The 19,619-nt window shown below is 26.8% G+C and overlaps 2 protein-coding genes across 4 annotated transcripts in view; one reads left to right on the top strand and one right to left on the bottom strand.

The window, feature by feature from the left end:
• LOC126853911 (ELKS/Rab6-interacting/CAST family member 1) overlaps positions 1 to 18,290 on the bottom strand; it is a 111,903-nt gene extending 93,613 nt beyond the window's left edge. Inside the window, exons 1-4 of one of the 3 annotated variants that reach the window (XM_050600075.1) lie at positions 18,224 to 18,290; positions 17,432 to 17,510; positions 17,101 to 17,156; positions 15,075 to 15,170 (exon numbers count right to left, since the gene is read on the bottom strand). The gene's annotated coding sequence lies outside the window, so the exon portion shown is untranslated. Of the gene's footprint in view, positions 1 to 15,074; positions 15,171 to 17,100; positions 17,157 to 17,431; positions 17,515 to 18,223 lie in introns of all 3 variants that reach the window. The other 2 variants (XM_050600074.1, XM_050600076.1) reach the window with 2 other exon arrangements.
• Positions 1 to 19,619, top strand: part of LOC126854090 (hydrocephalus-inducing protein-like) — a 31,311-nt gene that overhangs the window by 4,961 nt on the left and 6,731 nt on the right. Inside the window, exons 17-58 of the mRNA XM_050600485.1 lie at positions 41 to 154; positions 224 to 307; positions 514 to 695; positions 948 to 1,183; positions 1,259 to 1,441; positions 2,557 to 2,766; positions 3,006 to 3,242; positions 3,320 to 3,472; positions 3,529 to 3,619; positions 3,731 to 3,913; positions 4,054 to 4,253; positions 4,521 to 4,660; positions 4,762 to 4,909; positions 4,971 to 5,188; positions 5,412 to 5,608; positions 5,807 to 6,091; positions 6,228 to 6,398; positions 6,460 to 6,623; positions 6,958 to 7,166; positions 7,548 to 7,738; positions 7,805 to 7,995; positions 8,211 to 8,379; positions 8,483 to 8,586; positions 8,682 to 8,759; positions 9,300 to 9,432; positions 9,513 to 9,605; positions 9,699 to 10,123; positions 10,284 to 10,384; positions 10,468 to 10,594; positions 10,706 to 10,816; positions 10,987 to 11,220; positions 11,478 to 11,698; positions 11,839 to 11,965; positions 12,228 to 12,364; positions 12,535 to 12,744; positions 12,909 to 13,212; positions 13,287 to 13,547; positions 13,619 to 13,946; positions 14,346 to 14,633; positions 14,952 to 15,196; positions 15,491 to 15,787; positions 19,284 to 19,551. Coding sequence (XP_050456442.1) covers positions 41 to 154; positions 224 to 307; positions 514 to 695; positions 948 to 1,183; positions 1,259 to 1,441; positions 2,557 to 2,766; positions 3,006 to 3,242; positions 3,320 to 3,472; positions 3,529 to 3,619; positions 3,731 to 3,913; positions 4,054 to 4,253; positions 4,521 to 4,660; positions 4,762 to 4,909; positions 4,971 to 5,188; positions 5,412 to 5,608; positions 5,807 to 6,091; positions 6,228 to 6,398; positions 6,460 to 6,623; positions 6,958 to 7,166; positions 7,548 to 7,738; positions 7,805 to 7,995; positions 8,211 to 8,379; positions 8,483 to 8,586; positions 8,682 to 8,759; positions 9,300 to 9,432; positions 9,513 to 9,605; positions 9,699 to 10,123; positions 10,284 to 10,384; positions 10,468 to 10,594; positions 10,706 to 10,816; positions 10,987 to 11,220; positions 11,478 to 11,698; positions 11,839 to 11,965; positions 12,228 to 12,364; positions 12,535 to 12,744; positions 12,909 to 13,212; positions 13,287 to 13,547; positions 13,619 to 13,946; positions 14,346 to 14,633; positions 14,952 to 15,196; positions 15,491 to 15,787; positions 19,284 to 19,551 — 8,048 coding nt within the window. The remainder of the gene's footprint in view (positions 1 to 40; positions 155 to 223; positions 308 to 513; positions 696 to 947; positions 1,184 to 1,258; positions 1,442 to 2,556; positions 2,767 to 3,005; positions 3,243 to 3,319; positions 3,473 to 3,528; positions 3,620 to 3,730; positions 3,914 to 4,053; positions 4,254 to 4,520; positions 4,661 to 4,761; positions 4,910 to 4,970; positions 5,189 to 5,411; positions 5,609 to 5,806; positions 6,092 to 6,227; positions 6,399 to 6,459; positions 6,624 to 6,957; positions 7,167 to 7,547; positions 7,739 to 7,804; positions 7,996 to 8,210; positions 8,380 to 8,482; positions 8,587 to 8,681; positions 8,760 to 9,299; positions 9,433 to 9,512; positions 9,606 to 9,698; positions 10,124 to 10,283; positions 10,385 to 10,467; positions 10,595 to 10,705; positions 10,817 to 10,986; positions 11,221 to 11,477; positions 11,699 to 11,838; positions 11,966 to 12,227; positions 12,365 to 12,534; positions 12,745 to 12,908; positions 13,213 to 13,286; positions 13,548 to 13,618; positions 13,947 to 14,345; positions 14,634 to 14,951; positions 15,197 to 15,490; positions 15,788 to 19,283; positions 19,552 to 19,619) is intronic.

Below are 19,619 nucleotides of genomic sequence, written 5' to 3'. Positions count from 1 at the left end.
ATATAAAGTGTATTATATTTTTGACTCAAAATTTTAACAGTCATCAAAACCAGAGTCTGCCAATAACGATGAAAAATTTTGGCACCCGTCATTGTCAAATAATATGGTCAAATACTCCAGAAGTGCGCATTCAAAGAAACCACGAATGGTCAAAGTAATCATATAATCTTTATTGCAATTCACAATTTAAATTTTGTCAAGATGCTAATAATTGTATTTTCAGTAAAAAGTTTCAAATTGAACCACTCACCCTAGAAATTCCAGCGAGTGGTTCTAATGTAGTCCAATGCAAAATATGCTGGGACATGTAAGTTTCAATTAAAGACTTTATATATAAAAATATATAAATTGATTATACAATAAATTTAATTAAAATTTGCTCAGCTTTCTTAAAGACGTAACTTCATGTCAAAAAAATTTTTTTATATAGTGTTTTTGCAATTTTATAATCATTATTTTTTAAATATTAAAATTGTAAAAAAATTATTTTTATATTAAATTTTTATTTTTAAGCAATGAGATTTTGACAGAAGATTGGTACGTATTCTGTCAGATTTCTGGACAAGGAAAGCGAGAATTAATTGGAATTTCGGTATTTAAAGCCACTTTTACGGAACCACGAATCGCATTCAACAAAAGAGAATTAACATTTTACATTAATATATGTCCCGAGGAAGAAGAATTGCAACAGACAGGTAGAAAATTGTAATTTAGTGTACTGTATATTCAAAACTATTTTGACGACATGATTTATACGGAAGAATTATGCAATTTAGTGTTTCATATTCATAGAGGATCTATAAAGATGTTAGTTTTGATATTAGAGTTTGTTTCATGTAATAATTAAAATTTTTATATTATTTAAATTAAGATATAATTTTATATGTATAAGATTTTTTTTATGTTAAGCAAAATAATAATGGTTTTTAATTTGCTGATTTTTTTAGACGAACTAATCGTTACAAATCAATCGCAATTAAATTTAAACGTTCTATTATATGTTGAAGCTCCATTTTATTTAATCGATAAAAAAAAATTTGTACAAAAAAGAAAAATTATTCTAATGGATGGAAGCATCACGTCAATTCCGGTAAAGTTTTCACCAAATATAAATTACGACAATCCTTATTCGCGCAATTATAGCAGTACACTTTGGTTCGAATATGACGAACATCCTAATAAGGTATGTTGTAAGATCCTCATTGCTAATATATAAATACATAAATCAGTTTTATGCACTTAATTATTTATTTTTTAGGACAAAATTAAATGTAAAGGTGCTGTAAATTTCCCAAATATTAAGTTTCTTCATAAAGATTTGATTATCAATTGCATTTTGGGTACACGAGCTGAAGAAAAATTGAGAATAGTTAATAATGGACCAGTCCCTATAGTGTATAAGTTTCTATGGGCTGGAGAAAGCATTGAAATTCAACGAAAGGTATGTAACATTAATGTAATTTTTTATTAAATTTTAATTATTTATATACATATAATTGTATATAATATATATGTATAAAATAATAAAATGTATATAAATAATTATAATTTAATAAAAAATTACATTAATGTTACATACCTTTCGTTGAATTTCAATGCTTATATATATGTGTGTATATATATATATATATATATATATATATATATATATATATACATATATATATCCTTAATAGATTCTTACAAATCGTTCAGAATTGGAAATTATTGTGCAAAGCAATTTTAATCAAATCTATGAGATAAAAAAGAATTTGGAAACCCAGAAAAATGGATGTGAATCTACAAATACATCGGATTTATCAACATCATACGGTACGTATTATATACATGTCAAAAATCATCACTCTTTAACATCATATAAAATTGTTAGAGCACATTGATCTACATTTTTACGTTATCTAATTCATCATTCATCATTCATCAGAAACAAAATCACATAGCAAATAGCACATTTGATGCAAATCTTTTTCGAATGTCGTACAGACTTTGATTAGGCACTTTTTACGGCACATGTTGCTTATTGCAAGAGTTAATTAATTGCGCAGATTGATAATTGTAATTATATAAAAATTAATAACTATAAAAGATAATCACATTTATAAAAAGTTATAACCATACATGAAAAGTCTTGCATCACTTTATTAATGAGACGATTTATAAAAGTTCTTGCAAATTTTTATATTTGCTATGTAAATATGTATTACCTTTCCTGTATATTTTTATATCAGAGTTGCAAAAATTGGAATCGGAAAATTTGCTAACGAAAGATCATTCTGAAACGCTAGACGAAAAACTCAAAAAATTAAGAAATATTTTTACGACGACAGATATGTGTTGTTTACCGTGCATAGATGATCCAAAGATTCTTACTCTGATAGATTCCAGTGTCGAACTTCCCTGCCACGAGTTATCCCCCTCCCTCGACGATGTTTGTTCCTTTCTTATCAGTAAAATTTATTTTTCAATTATAATTTTCATTTCATGAATATTATATATATTCTTGCTAAATCATTAATATGTTAAAGTGAGTTAATTTTGCAAAACAATGTTATCCAGATACTTGATATCGTCCCGCACGAAAGCACTCTTGTTCCATACTCTTCGCGATATGTGCGCTTTATCTTTCGCGGCAGTCAGCCTATGCAGGTCAAAGTTGTTGCGCTTTGTGATGTTCTTCGGGGTCCTACCGAAATAGTTAAAGTGTTTGCCAATGCAGATATCGTTAAATATGCTGTTGATAAACAGATCATCGACTTCGGTCAACAGGTGAATCGTCTTTCAATATCATCATTTGTAATTGTTTTTAAATAATATCTGCATATCCCATTATTAATAATGTATATATGAAAATGTAATTATAAGTTTAAAATTTCAAAAAATTAAATGAATTTATGTTTAATTAAATTTAATAAATTTTATATTTGACTAATTAATTTTATTATTTGGTTATAGTTTAATATTCATTTGTAGTTTAGTAATATTGAATCTGTTAATCCATACCACAGTTATTTGGTGAACTGTGTCGATCGAGTTTCACTTTGGAAAATCAGAGCTTAATATTCCTGGATTATGAGATAAATAAGAAGAATTTAATATCCATCGGAGAAAAGATCGACCATACAATCGACACATTAACAATCAAGCCGAATAAAGGATCTATAGATTCTCTGTCGTCAATAAATATTGCGATAGAATTTCAACCGATGCTACTTGGTGCTTTCAATATAGAATTTGAATTGCAAGTGTGTTATTATACAGAATATTCTTATCAAACTTTATGTTTACAAATTTTTGTTATTGCGTTAATATTGTTATTTAGGTGGCTCATCTGGATCCATTGATAATTACTGCGAAAGGTGTTACAAGTTATCCACAAATTTATCTCTGCACGTCACGTGAAGTTTTTAAACGACACTCTGTAAAATTTGGATATTGGGCGATTCAATTACTAACTCCGGATTATATTGAAATGGTATGAAATTTTGACTATATATAAAAAAGTGAAATTTTAATATTTATACGTTGCAGAAAAAACAAGAAATAAAAACGCAATGTAATGATACGAATAAAGATAAATCAAAAAATCAAGTGCCTGAATGGGATGAGAGAATCTTATTAAGTAAGTCTGAACATGATTAAATCCTTGATTATGAGATAATAACGAAATATATAAAGTATAAAATTGATTCATTTAATAAAAGCATCTTAATTATTACTAATTATTTTAAAGATGACAGATGGGACTTGATTTCATATGATGAAATATTTCCTAGTATTATTGACATCGAGATGGCAATTGATAGATTTTTGGCAACTCAATTTATTAAAGAGAATACTTCCTCTTTGATAACACATTTTACTTCGCGTAAGAAGGCTGTTATTCCTTTTCTTTATACCCCTGAATATATCATAGGTACATTTACGAAAAATATTAATCTCGTAAATTAATTATTCTTAATTATTTCCAAATTAACTACAATTTAATCTATAATTACGAGACAAACTTTGCAACGTTCAAAATGAGGTAATTAATGATATAACTAATATTTCCAGACATGGGTTATGTTGCGATCGATCTTCAAACGTGTTACTCAATAACGATTATTAATTATGGGCCTTGGAATGTAGAAGTTAGAATAAAAAAATTAGAAAAGAAGCAACTTGAATATTCTGGCATTCTTGTGCAATTTGAGAAGACTATGTTAATAGTTGGAAAAACTACATCTTTAACTATTACATGGCAGCCAACTTCGGTAAAATATACTAAAAGAAGCACGGAAGAACAGCATTCAATTTATTTAGAAGTAAAATTAATTTTATTTTGCTATTTAAATAAAATATAAACACATAAGTTTAATACTTTTTCTACAGCGATATATTTCAACAATAATTTAATAATAAAAGTAATATTAAATTTAATATATTACATAAATTTAATATGAAATAAATACCCTCTATATTTAAATAATTAAATATTATAACATATAATTTAAAATAAAATTTCTTGTAACTTTTTTTAGATATCTCGTGGTTCTACAATTTCTGTAATTATAAAAGGCATCATTACGTATCCATTTGTGAATGTCGACACAAAATTATTAGATTTTCAAAATGTTATTGTGGGAGAATGTTTGATGATGAACATTTTACTAAAAAACGAGTAATATATTCTTGTTTATATATATTTAAAGTTTTATTAAAAGACAGAAATAAACATTATACAATACAGATTATGTTTTATGATGTTTTAATTACTTTCAGTGGTTTCGTCGATTGCTGCTGGGAAGCAAAAATATTGACCACTCGTAAGAAACAAGAAGAGTGTCCTTTTCAGCTCAATCATAAATCTAATTTTCTTTCATCTGGTTGTTCAGAAATCATCAATGTTTATTTTAAACCACGTAAAACGGTACTAAATACAAATATGATTAGTATGATGTAAATATAAACGAATTATTCATCATTTACAGTGTCGCGTAGAGGCGAGTCTAAAAATCTATGTCAAAATGGGATTAGAAACGCAAACAGTAACATTACTTGGCCGCGGAGTCGAGCATAAATTACGAATAAGCGACCTCGATATTAATTTTCCACCCACAATACTTTTTACTAAAGTGCAGGAAAAAATATTTACGATCGAAAATGCTTGCGATTATCCCGTAGAATTTTTCTGGCATCATCTCGATAGGTAATTGATGTTAGACAAATATAAATCAGACAACAGATTATAAACAAAAGCGAAATAAAGGAAACCCTAAAAAACAATAGAAAAGATTCTATGTATTTATGGGATTTGTCATAAATAAAAATATCTATGACTATTTTTTTATTTTGCGATTAACATAAAAGCAAAGTTAATAAATGAAATGGCGTGGAATGTACTTTACTAAATAAATCGATGCGTCTCACAGTCTTTTTCTAGAAGAGGAACGACTTGCCGAGGCATTAACTCGTTACTACGGAGTTGAAGAAATCTTATTACCACCTCGAAAACTCGGAGAGAGAATACCATTGCTTTTAATGGAATTTTATAATAATCTCATGAGTGAGATGTCGTACGCTTTGTCAACGGAAGCAATTGAAGAAAAAAGTATCACCGCGTCGAATGGTATATATAATATTAGATATTAAAAGTCTTCGGAAAAAATTTTTTTTCTGAAGATCACCTTTAACTACTTACTGTAATTACAATAAAAAGATCTCAAAAATTAATTATTTTATTTTTTTAACAAGCAATATTTGTCTAAAAAAATTTTTTAAATTAGATTATGACGCAATGTATAATAATGACAATGTATTTGAATAGACAATGATGAACTGTCAGAACATATGACTAAAACACAAGTAACAAAAAAGTCATCTAATATATTAAAATTATCTGATCAGTCCTCTCGGCAAAAATCAAAGTCAGATCTACAAAAAGAATCTAACATCGATAAAGAGAAAAAATCTATCAATCATTCATCTACTTCTATAGATAACATAAAAAAAGATTGTCCACCTATGTCAGTTCTCAGTGAACAAGATTTTCCTCGCGAACCACTCATATTGCCAACAATCGATCCCGAAGAACTTCAAAATCTACTTCTCTGTGAGTTATTTTATTAAAAAAATAAAAAAATATATAAAATAATATAAAAAAATAAAAGTTTTTATAATGTAATTTTTATTTAATTTTAATTATTTGTTAAAACAATTATTATAGCCTTTATGTTTTCTTTTTTAAGGTTACATAGAAACTTTACGTAAAGATCCCAGTTTCTATAAAAGAATAAAAAATCCCGTAAAAGATTTATTCGATAGTCTAGAAACAAAGACAATTCCAGAACTCGAAATAATGGATCCTTCGCAACCGGTCAAGAAAATTTGCATTATCTTTCACGGTGCACCGTTTACTGGTAATTTTGTATACGGTAAAGACATACATAAGTGATATTTACCAAATTGCTCTATTTTTAGAATATCAAGAAACTGCTTGCAGAAGTGCTACAATATTGCAAGTACCGCTATTATGTATAGACAGTGTCATTATCGAAGGGATAGCACTCAGTAATAGTTGGGCCTCTATTAAACTACGACAGATTATTGATGAAGCTCATCAGAAATATTTATTAGCACTCGAAAAATACAAGTAACTATAAAAAATTATTAAAAAAATTAATTTTTAATAAATTATTTTGTATAAATTATATAATGTGTTTAGAAAAAGATTTTTATTTTCTTATTAAAAATAAAAATAAAAGAAATTTGAAATTTTTCATCAGAGATGTTTTGAAAACTGAACTGTCAGCAAAAGAAGAAATCGAAAACGCGGAACATAAACAAAAAATAATTTCAAAGAAAGAATTATCTAAACAAACAAAATTATCAAAAGCAACTAAACCTGAATCAGAAGCGACGACAGAAATTAATAAACATATCGAGAACAACGCTCGGGAATTAATTATTTTATTGGAGACAGAACTTGCAAAGATTCCAAGAGAAGAGGATTTGAAATATTTGGATCCTGTGAGTCTTTACGAATGTAAGATTCAAACTATTTTGCTACTACAAAAAATTCTTTCACATAACGCGGCGACAGTTGAATCAAAAATAAACGAGAAAAATCAGAATAACACTTTTCTCGGAATTGAAATTGGCTTGCTTATCGAAATTCTTCGAGAAAGGTAATATTTGACATATATTAATTTTTAAATAAATATTAATTTAAATAATTTATGGAAGTATTGCATCTTTCCATTTATGTATAGATTTAAGTAAATATATCACAAATATTTATAATATATATTTATATAAATATATATATTTATATATTTATATAAATTTATATAATATGTGCAAAAAATGTTTATGTTATATCTTACATTTAATTAATTATGCCAATATTTTTTATTAATTGTAAATATTAATTAATAAATATATTAATTCTTTAAATATTTATTTTGATTATAATGTTCTGCATATATTTTAAACTATATATTATTTTAATTAATATATATTTTAATCCTTTTTTTATCTAGTAATCTATTACTATTTTTAACAAATAGATTATCATCATCAGATTTCAAGAGTGGTTTTGTACTGCAAACTTTAAACAATATCTTTTTCGAAAGTGATGTTATGACGCTAATCGTATTGCTGAATATAGTTGGACACATAGAATATTTGTTGTTTGTAACTTTTCTGAATTCAATGGATAAATATATTCGAAAGATAGAGGAATTACAAGAATTAAAAGGTAAATTGTAATATATTAAATTAAATTTTAAAAATGATTAAACTCATACATTGATTATTTAAATAGCACAAAAATTAGCTGACGAAATTGCTAAGAAAATTCAAGAAATTGATGAAATGTCATTATCTGAATATGAACTACTTGCGGAAGAGGAGAAGGAATTCTATTTGGAATCGACTTTACCAAAAAAGAAACAAGAAGCGCTACAAAGACAAATGCAATTTATACAACGGATGACGGAACTAAAAAAAAAAGAAGTATTGACTTCACGATTTAACTTTAGAAAGATCTAAATCCTCGGATTTCTCTATTTTCTTTGAAAATTAGTGTGTAGAATATGTATAACTATTAAAAATATTTCTATTTTATTCTTTATTGCCAATAACAATGTCGTAATTCTATATTCAATATTAATATAAATTTAATTCATTGATGCTCATGTTTTTCTTTGCCATCAATGCATATTCCACAGACATTATCTCAACAAGTATCTAATAATACACGCATTATTAAAAATAAAAAAATAAAAAATGGAAAAACTAACAATCAAGAGGAAAAGTCTCAAATTTCTAAAACTCCCGTCAACGAAAAAGAAATTTGGGATCTCAAAGACTCAAAAAATAAAGGCGATTTTAACTCAAGTAATAATAAATTTACACAAATAATTACAATAAATTTATTTATTAAAGAAAATAAAAAATTATAAAATTTAACTTGTGGTTTGCAATATTATATGATATTTAGAAAAGCAAGAAGAATTAGAGAATATTGCTAATGCCATGAATGATTACTATAGTAGCCTTTGGGCCATAGAAAACATCATCAAAAATTGGGATCCTTTTAAAAAAGTAAATATCCAAAAATATTTTACAAAACTTAATTGTTTTTCTCCAATATTTAAAAATTATTTATATGTAGTATTATTTTTCCATCTATTATATAGGATCCACTGTTTACGGCGAAGAGCAAAATATTGAAACTTGATAAGGCAAAAGATAAGAATTCTGATATCAATAAAGAGGTAAGATATAATTTTAGTTTTAATTCAATAGAACTTATAAATTTGTGTAAAAAATTTTATTAAAAATTTAATAATTATATTTAGAATATAATAAAATATTATTGTAGCATATATATATATATATATATATATATATATATATATAGAGTATCCTAAAGTCACTGCACCATCTATTAATGACAGATTTTTGGTAATGATTCTGCAGCAAAAATGTCAAAATATCAATAATTTCTAAGTCATAAGTAGTTTGAAAAGAAAAATTTTCCGTAAACTAAACTTTATAAAAAAAGAAATAAAATTAGAAGATTATCAAAATTACATTTTTCAGTTAATTTCAGGTAGAAGTTACTTTAATAGAGAGAAAGAAGAAGAATTTTCATTTAAGACTTATAAAGATATACAATGGCAAAAATTGAAAATTTGCGAAACATGATAAACCTTTCTCGATATTTTTGCAGAAGAAAAGCGTAATAATCTGTCATTACTAAATGATAAAGGCATTTATATATATATACTCGTACAATTTAATTATTTTTACAGACTTATACAAATGAACATATAAAAGAATATATTCATATTTGGTATGTAAATGCTACAGATCCATGGGATCAAGTGATGTATGACGTGATAGTTAATCAAATGAACGAAAATAGCCTGATTAAGAAAGCTCTCTGTAAGAAATATAATTATTTTTTAAACAAATATTTGTGTATTATATAAAAAAAATTATTGTGTAATAATATTTAATATTAGCTCTTGAAATTGCACCGAAACCGGATCTTGAGCCAAAAAAATACTATATTCTTAAGCCACGAAACATAAGAAAACGAGACATTAAAGGAAATGGTAAGTATCTTGTCAACGTAATTTATGATAATTGTCCATCTGTAATATATTCATCGAAAAAAGACGTAATTATAATTTTATGTTATTAATTAGGAGTTTATCGAATCGTTTCGTTATCCTCAATAATGACGTTTAACTCCATAACGGCGAGCAATTCTTCATATGTTAGCTTAAATAATAAACAAGAAAATCATGCAGAAAATTCAAAACGTAAGAAGCGTATTATCGACAATACTGAAGAACCATCATTGATATCATTAAATACATCGATAATACAGAATAAAGATGCATCTAATACAAATGCAGTCTTCGAAGCGGTGCTAAAATCACGATGGATTTTGCAACCCAATGAGAGTCAGAGATTCAAGATCCGATATCAACCCGAAGAAATGGGAACTCATCAACAAACGTACACGTTATCTATCATCGATGGCAAAGACATCAGTTATGATATTAATATTCATGGCATCGCCGATATTCCGCGACTAGATATGAATCCTAACACTATTTTTTCAAAGGTATAGCAATGTTTTTTTAGACTTACAGATGTACAAAAACGCAATTATTATTAATTAAAATAATATTAAATGCTCATAAATTACGTATGTAATTTTTATTAAAAGATCGCGAATAAATGTTTTAAAAAAAGTTTTAAAAGTAATAAAAGATGATTTTTAGGTCCAAAAAACAAAAGTAAATAATATAATTGTCCCTACATATTTTTCTGACACTGGTACCTACGACTTTGGATCCTTATTAGTATTTCGAAAGGATAAGAGGTTTCAATCAAACAATATTATTATATCCAACGATATATTAAATTATTAATGAAATAAATTACGTATGCATAATTTGTGAACAGTGCCCATCGTCGCGAAGGGGAATTAAAGTTCTGCAATATATCTCAAGTTGATGCAAAAGTGTCTTTCTTTCTGCAAGAAAATAATCCAGATATTTTTATTATGGAACCAGAGGAACTTTATATTGAGGTGTTATTCTTTTATATTTTATTTTATAATGTGTAATGTATTTAATTTCTTATAATTTAATACATATGTATATACAAAATATTAAATTATCTTTTATTATTTAATTTGTAGACTGGACAATGTGGATTGTTAAAAATATCTGCAGGTGTTACAAAACTGGATTCATTTACTGATAAGTTGCATATATGTATTGCCAATAATCCACATATTGATATAATCGAGGTATAAGAAAAATGTTTTTCAATTTAAAAATAGCTAAAAAACAATTGTCTAAAAATTTTCAACAATTGTTTTAATTATTTTCATGTTTAAAAATTATACTTAATTAGGATTAAGTGTTATTATTATTGTTTAAAATATGAAAAATTATCAAGAAACCCATAATGTTTTAGCTTCGATGTAATGGTTCAAAATTGGACATTGAACTTGACAGTAAAAAATTGTCCTTTGGTCAAGTACTTTTGTATAGAAGAAATTTTCTTACTTGTTTTATCCGGAATAAATCTCCAGTTGAAATTTTCTGGCATTTGAATGCTGATGAACCCTTAGATCCTCAAATATCATTTACACCGATCAAAGGAGTTGTTAAACCCCAGAGTGATCAAAAAATTGAATTTTATTATCACGCAAGCAAAGTAAAAAATTCAATTAAACTTTTGTTAAATTATATTAGCTAATTATATTAGCTTATATCAGTATTTAGTATTAAAAAATTTAATACCTGTATTTTATTTAATTAAATTTAAATCTTACGAATTATTTTAATACACAAAAATAAATTAAAAGAAAAAAAATTAAAAGAAATAATTTTTTTCTGTTTCAAATATTTTTAAATTGAAAGTGTATGTAAAACTTTTTTTTCAAAATATGAGTTTTGACTTAGATTGGAACGATCGAAGGAAGTTTAACTTTCAACGCTTTCTTTCACGAAAATGATGTGGAATCTATTTTTGTGGAAACTCTCACTTTATCTGGTGAAACGTACGATGTTGCTATCGACATTAATCATGCAAATCCGATTGATTTAAAATGCGTAAAAGTTGGCATTCCTACAAGTGCAAATTTTACAATAACTAATCGGGGACATTACGAAGTTAAATATGCGTAAGTAGAAAAATATATTTAGTTAGTTCATATATTTATATCGAAATTAATATTCTTTTATAATTTTTTTTCAATAATAAATTTATGATATATTATTAATACGTATGTTATGTATTAATTAAATTAATAATTATAATTAGCATTCTTTTGGAAGAACAAAACAAATTGGCTAAGATTTCATCGAGTTTGCCTTTAAAATTAAAAGAAGGCATTGAAATTAATCCTATTGCCGGTTCTATTGAACCTAAAAAGGAAGTTACAGTACAGGTATATTTTTTCAAAACAATTCTTTTTTATTTCTTATATAAAGAAATAAAAAAATAAAAAAGAATTTTTATATTTATATACTTATTATTTTTTAATTGTTTTATTTTACAATTGTTTTATATTTTTAAAATAAAACTATTAAATTATATTAGTGATAAAAAATTATAAACAAATTCAATTTTATCAAGATAATAAATAAAATAATAAGAAAGATACAAGTTTTAAAATCAAACTAAAATGTAACTTTATTTTTTAATTGCAGATAACTTTCCTACCGAAGAATGAAATTATTCTAAAAGAATGCCCAATACTTCGATGTCATCTTCTCGATATGAATAAAGAGACTGCAGTGATTGCGGAATTTCCTTTAAAAGTTTCCGTAGTTGCATATTATATTAGGTAGAATATTTTATCTGAATTTAATTAATATTTAATTTAAACATTTAAAGGCAATTCTTTTTAACAATTTTTAAAAATTTTTTCTTAAGATCTTAATTTTTGTTATATTATATATATGTTAAATTATACATATGCATGAAATTGTATTGATTATTTTTTTTCAAATATAGATTTCGCATTTCTCCTTATCCTGAGATAAATTTTGGTTCACTCGGTATATGTACCAAAAAAACGATGTATCTTAATGTGGAGAATACTGGAGAATATTTGCTTCATTATTCTATTGAAATAGCACCTATTAAACATCCATCTATTCCCTATATGACAGAACTTAAGCTAGAAGATGCTACAAAAGCTGATCTTGACAAAACATCGGATATGCTAATGAAAAAAGATAAATTGCGGATTGATAAGTAAATTTTTAAAAATCTTATTAATTAAATTTAATTAATAATTCTAAGAATAAGTGTTTGTTTTAAGAGTAATAATAATGAAAACATTTGTTTTGATATGCTAAGATTTTATTATTTTATTATTTTTATAGGAAAACGCCGGAATCTACATTTATGTTAAAAATGGGTCCTTTTACTATAATGAAAACTGGAGGAAACATTCAACCAGGAGAAATCGATACTATAACAATCGAATGCCATCCAGAATGTGTAGGTTTTCTTGAAGAAAAAATAATAATTCTAGTCCCCGATAGCTCTCCCGAAGACAGAAATAACAAATTCATACAATTATCCGTTAATTGTTGCATACCCAGCATCGATTTGCAGAATCTTGACGATATGTTCCACGAAAATCACATTGTGGATTGCATTGAAGATTTTATTTGCTCGAAAGAGGTACCTCATTTTTCCAATCATCTATTTCGTATCCAAAATTAAAATAAAAACTATTTTCTTTTATTGTATATTAGATCGGTGCACACACCATATTCGTGCGTCAAGAGAAATGCCTGTATTTTCGTCACGTTAGCGTATCACACACTCACACGGCATATGTCGTGCTTTACAACCGAAACACGATACCTGCTGATGTAGAACTGATCTTACTCCCAGAATCATTTATACCAAAAACTGTAAAATCCGACATTTTTGTGCTGACACCCAAGAAAGAACGCATTCTGCCGATGAGTCATAAAAGATTTGCAATTTCGTTTAATCCGACGTTTATACAGGTAACATTTTTGTTTTATAAATTCAAATGTCAAGAATTATATTGTATTTAATGTTATATTTATAATTACAGACATGCTATGCAAGCTTCGAGATTGCAGTTGAGCTTCCCCCGTACTTAAGGGATGAAAAGTTTATCATAAAATTAGTAGGACAAGCTTGCGTACCGCAAGTGACAATTATAGAACCACCGAACGGAAAGCGAGAACGAATTGTTCTAAACTTTGGTCGTACGCTTGTGAATGATTCTAACGAAAAGAAATTTACTTTTGAGAATGTCGGTGTGATTCCAGCTAAAGTTATTGTCGAGATTTATGAGAATTCAAATTTTCTTTTTATTCTCAGTACTTGTGACAGTACAAGAAACTACTTGTCAAGTAGTTGGGACTATGGAGTCGATAGTTAGTTTTGTTTTTATGTCCGTATATTAATTAGTAGTAATTTAAGAAAGAAATAAATCTTTTGCAAAACTAATTTTATGAGAATTTAGGCTTAAAAATCTCGCAGACTTCTAATTAAACAAATTATATTTTTGTATTTTTATATTTTTTTATATAATTTCTTCAATTATAATTATTTAAAATTATTTCCAAGCTTATTCCAATAAAAAATAACTTTAAAAAATTTAACACATTTATTTTTTTAATCTTAAAAATTTATTAAACTTTTGATTATTCTTTAAAAGAATCCAGTTTCTAAAGAGAGTAAAAAATACATGTACAATATAATATAAAAATATTTCAATAGTCCAAAAATGTTAAATAACTTTTATGTAACACGTATAAATTATTAAATTACAGTGTCAAACGATCGATGCGTTGTAGTTCGTTTAATGCCCAAAGAAAAGACTTCGTTCAAAGTAAAATTTATTCCACAAGAGATCGGCAAGTATGAAGGTCAAGTGCGACTATTCATCACCGATAATCCCTACGAGAATCTGATAATCGATTTAAAGGGCGAAGCATACGTAGAATCAATTGTGTTAGAGGGGTTAGAGCTCACAAATATAAAATTTGATTCTACCAATGAAAAACGCGAGCTTAATATTAAATCGCGAAAATCATCAAAGACAAATAGTTCAGTGGGAGGTAATGAAATTAAACAAAAACAATAGATAAGAGCACAGTTATAGAAAATATCTTTATTTTATTTTAAGTTTTATCCCTCTTGTCTATTATTTAATTTTTTAATAAATTTTTGTCAGGAATATTTATTAATGATTATTCATTTTCAATTAATCCTAATTTTATAATACTTTTATTATTCATAATTGCAACCTTATCAAATATTATAACTTTAACCAAAAAAATATTTATTCATCATATTTTTTATTAATCTCTTTTCAAAATTCTATTTTAAGTGCAATTTTTTATTGTTCGGTTTTGTTTGTGATTTATATCTTACAGCTTTGACACCGCGTACATTCCCAGTGTCATTGGCTTATAAACTGGATTATGGATATTGCTTTGTCAATAAGATATACAAGAAGAGCTTCAAAATTGTTAATAAATCAATAAATCAGTACTCACGATTTCAATGGAACGCACATCCTAATGTTGTATTTACTCCATCCATTGGTCATCTCCAACCCATGACTTGCAAGGAAATCGTTGCGACATTTCTTTCTTCGGAGCCAGTGAATTATATCGACGTAAAATTAACAAGTTTAACTTCTGTCAACTACCACTCAATATATCAATACTTTCAATTTGCATTTAATAATATTTATTATTTGTATTTTTTCAGTTTATATATTTCCTAGAAACTCTTTTTTTAAAAATAGATTTAGAATAAAAGTAAAATATTTTCAAAATTTTATTACAAAATCATATTTTACATCTCTATATTAAGTATAGTGGCAGTTACAGTTTTCTTTATTTAGTATTGTTGCATATAAAATATGTATATAAACTAATTATTTCCAACGATAATTTACGATATACAGACGTGCATCGATTGCACGATCTACGCGATTGATCTCGCCGATCCTTCGAAAGAATCGTCTTGGGACGATCGAGAGACAGAAGTGCGATGGATAGCGATAAATTTTAACGATAATGAAGAAGGAATAAACGCAGAAACATTAGCTAGGAAAGTAGTCGAACCTGTTAATGAGCCAAGCCATGAAATTATACCTGGTACGACAAAATGCATTCAAGTATTACTAAATGCAATTGTGGCATTCTCCAAGTACTCTTGTCCCGTTAAGGAGATCAATTTTAAGGATTCGTTAATGTTTCAGGTAAACTACAATAATATATTAGGCTTATATCATTTATCTTGCATCGAATTTAGATTACGATTATTTCAATATAATTAAATTTTTATGACTATATATCGCGCGAGTATATATTTTGATAGATTTTAAAATAATATAAAATATATTTATTAATTCATAAATTTTTCTTGATAAAAATTTATTATATATATACATATATATATATATATATATATATATATATATATATATATATACATATATATATATTTTTTAAATATTTCTTTAAAATATATTGCTCTGTATATAACAAATTTTATTTTGATAGACATATAAAAATTTTCCTCTTAATATTTATAAAAGTTTATAAAAAGTATCACAATATTAAAATTTAATTTAATCATCAATAGCAATCTTTTTATATTATATAATTCTAGTTTAATTATTAGTTATTATTAAATTATTATATCCTCTATGATTAAAATTCACACATAATTATTTAATTCAAATACAGAATAAAAATTATAAATAATTTTGCAATTGACCATTTGTATCGAGTTTATTCACGAAATATTTATTCACAATAACATGAGATTTTCTGAATTGGCATGTCCGCGAACAGACGGTATAAATGTCACGGAATTCTAGCGATAAAATGCAGACCAGATCACTGTTAGTTTTATATCAAATTCAATTCCGGGTGTTGTTTACGCGTAAAAAAAATATATCCACTTGTCGGTAGTGAGTTATTCTGTTATTCTATCATTTTTCGATTGAAATATGAATCTTTTATATACATGAGTAAAATTTGATTTTCTTTTATTTGATTGATCACATTTTTAATATTTTCTCTTTAAATTATATATAAGTTATATATGTATATGTAGAATGTATTTATTTCAATGAGATGATTTTAAAAAATATATAAAAAAATCTATTTTATCTATGCCAGAACATAAATCTTATTATATTATTTATATTATGTAATATCATATATTAATATTTATAAATTAATCGACAGAAAAAGAAACATTATTAATAATGCAACAATACCAAACTATTATAAATATATAAAAAACAATTATTGCAAATAACAGATACCGCAATATCATTTAATAACTGACATTTTTTCTGGTTATTTTAAAATAATTTTTATTAGAAACTAATAAATTTATAGAAAAATACGTTAAATTATTTTTTGATTAATTTTTATTTTACTTAAATAATTTTTAATGCTTTTCTATATATATTTTTTTATGCATAATATTTATTAGACACTTTATTTATCAAAAAAATGTCAGTCATTACAATTCAAATATTTCAATAAAATCACTCACCGATCATGATCATCTGCTTACAAGCCAGCTTTTGTCCGCTTACTGCCACACAAGTCCTGTAAAAATTATATAATTTTAATATAATTTGTTTATATAATTTTCTCTACAAAAAAATTGAGGTAGGCATATTATGAATATATGCAGTGTCAAAATAGGTTCTAATTTTTATTTAAATTTTTGTAAATAATTCATCAAGATAAATTAAATCTTCCATTTTCATATGGTTTTATTGTAAATAGATAAATAATTTCTTATTTTGCAAAATAATAAATTAATTCATTATAAGTTTATATATTAGAGTAAATAAATTTCTAAAAATTAATTTACTCACCAGAGATCATGAAACTTAATCCCCTCTATAAAGGAATCGTCTCGGAACTGTGCAGTTTCGAATCCACGATGAATACTCGCTTTCTCACACGTCAAATAAAAATACAATTAATTATTATCGCGCACAACAATCGACACCGCACGATTATTGCGCGACACTTTATTCGGCACTCCCGATAACGGATTTTCCGTTATGCGCGCATTACGCTTTGAGAAAAAAAAATGCGATTTTACATTACCTTGACGCGCCGCGACTTCCACGAGATAAATGCCGCGTCGCAGTTTAATAAAATTTCAACGTTACATATTCATGATTTGCACTAAATTCAACGATGTCACGTTTAAAAATTCCTATGTTCTGCACTATTTTATTCGATGTTAATTTATACGCGACTCATCTTTAACGGTTGCCCGCCGCGAAATAGCGAAGACAATTGACTTTATTTTGATACGCAAAGCTTAAACACAATAATAACAATCAGCATGACGTAGTATTACATTCCAAACGATGTGTCCATCAACATCACGAATGTTGTTATTATGATATTATTAGAACAATAAATGAGATATATTTATTTATATAATGTGTATTTAAATGTACGCGAGCGCTGAAAATAATCATTATACATGCGCAGCCAACTTCGAACCTCTAAGATTATAGCAACTGGTCTAATCGCGGATCGAATATTGCAAAAGAACAATCAATTATTTGATACGCGCGCTTTATCATTATCGCTTGATAGTTTATTTAATATTTATTTAATTTAGATGGTTATTTATACGTAAAACTTACTTTTGAAGAATGAATAATGTGAAAATTGCGGAGCGATTTCGATCGCGCTTCGACTAGTACTTCGGAACGTTCGACTATGCTCGGTTCCGCTCGGCTTGCTTCGGTTATCCGCGCTGCTATCCTACGTTACAGCGGTCGGCCACTACGCATGCGCAGCCAACTTTACTCCGAATCTCGAAAAGCAAGAATAGTCTGGTCGCGGATCAAATATCGCAGAGAAACGATTAATTATTTGACACGCGCGCTCTATAATTATCATTTGACAGTTTATTTGCCATTTTGGGTGTTTATTTATACGCGAAATTTACTTTTGAAGGATGAATAATTTGTGAAAATTACGGAGCGACTTTGATCCTTCTTCGACTCGTAGTCCGAAACGTTCGACTATGTTCGGTTCCGCTCGGCTTGCCTCGGTTACCCCACCTCACTATGCCACGCATAGCGATCGGCATACGGCCACCACGCATACGCAGCCAACTTTACTTCGAGCCTCGAAAGGCTGTAGCAATTAATCTGGATCAAATATTGCAGAAAAACAACTAATTATTTGACACGTTCTGCTTTATAATTATCGCTTAACATTTTTAATGTTTATTTATACACAAAAACTTATTTTTGAAGGATGAATAATGTGAAAGTTACGGAGCAACTTTGACCGTGCTTCGACTTGTAGGAGCGCTTGGAACGTTCGACTATGTTCGATTCCGCTCGGTTTGTTTTGGTTATTCTCTCTATTATTCTCTGGACGCGTTTTTTACTTGACGTTTGTAACGCTCGCAAAATATTTTTTTTATATTGTTTATCAAAAATTAAAACAGATAATACTTGCGAATCTAGCCGAATGGAAAATATTATAAGGAAAATATTAAGGTATTCTATATTATACAGTATTATAGTGCTCAGCATATTACCACACATATACGTAGCTAATTTATAAATGTATGAGGTAATATCATATTAATATATGATTAATTGCTTATAATTATTCGATTATAATTTAATTTTTCAATTTATGCGATTGACATACAAGAAAATGCAATTAATAATTTTCTGTTGACAGACGCGCGAACACATATTTACTTTTTCGAATACTGGCACCGTCGATGTGGAGTATACATGGCAAATAAATATGGACGAACAGTATCCGAAGAGATTGGTTGCCAATTATTCGCGATCTACGCCAAGATCACGAGGAAATATTCGATCTAGAGTTAACTCATCAATATATACGTTTCACGAACGACGTCAGCGACATAATCCAAGTTACACGATGACAGAAATTGCCGAAAACGTAAAATTAAATCGTCCACAGGTTCTATTGTCTCAAGGTTTTAATTTTCAAAAGATTTTAATTTGATTGAATTAAGATAAAGAAATTTTATTAATTTAAATAAAA

The sequence above is a fragment of the Cataglyphis hispanica genome, chromosome 13 (genome assembly GCF_021464435.1).
Source record: "Cataglyphis hispanica isolate Lineage 1 chromosome 13, ULB_Chis1_1.0, whole genome shotgun sequence".
Classification (NCBI taxonomy): Eukaryota; Metazoa; Arthropoda; class Insecta; order Hymenoptera; family Formicidae; genus Cataglyphis; species Cataglyphis hispanica.
Note: the sequence above shows the minus strand (reverse complement) of the source record. Positions and strands in the feature narration are given on the sequence as shown.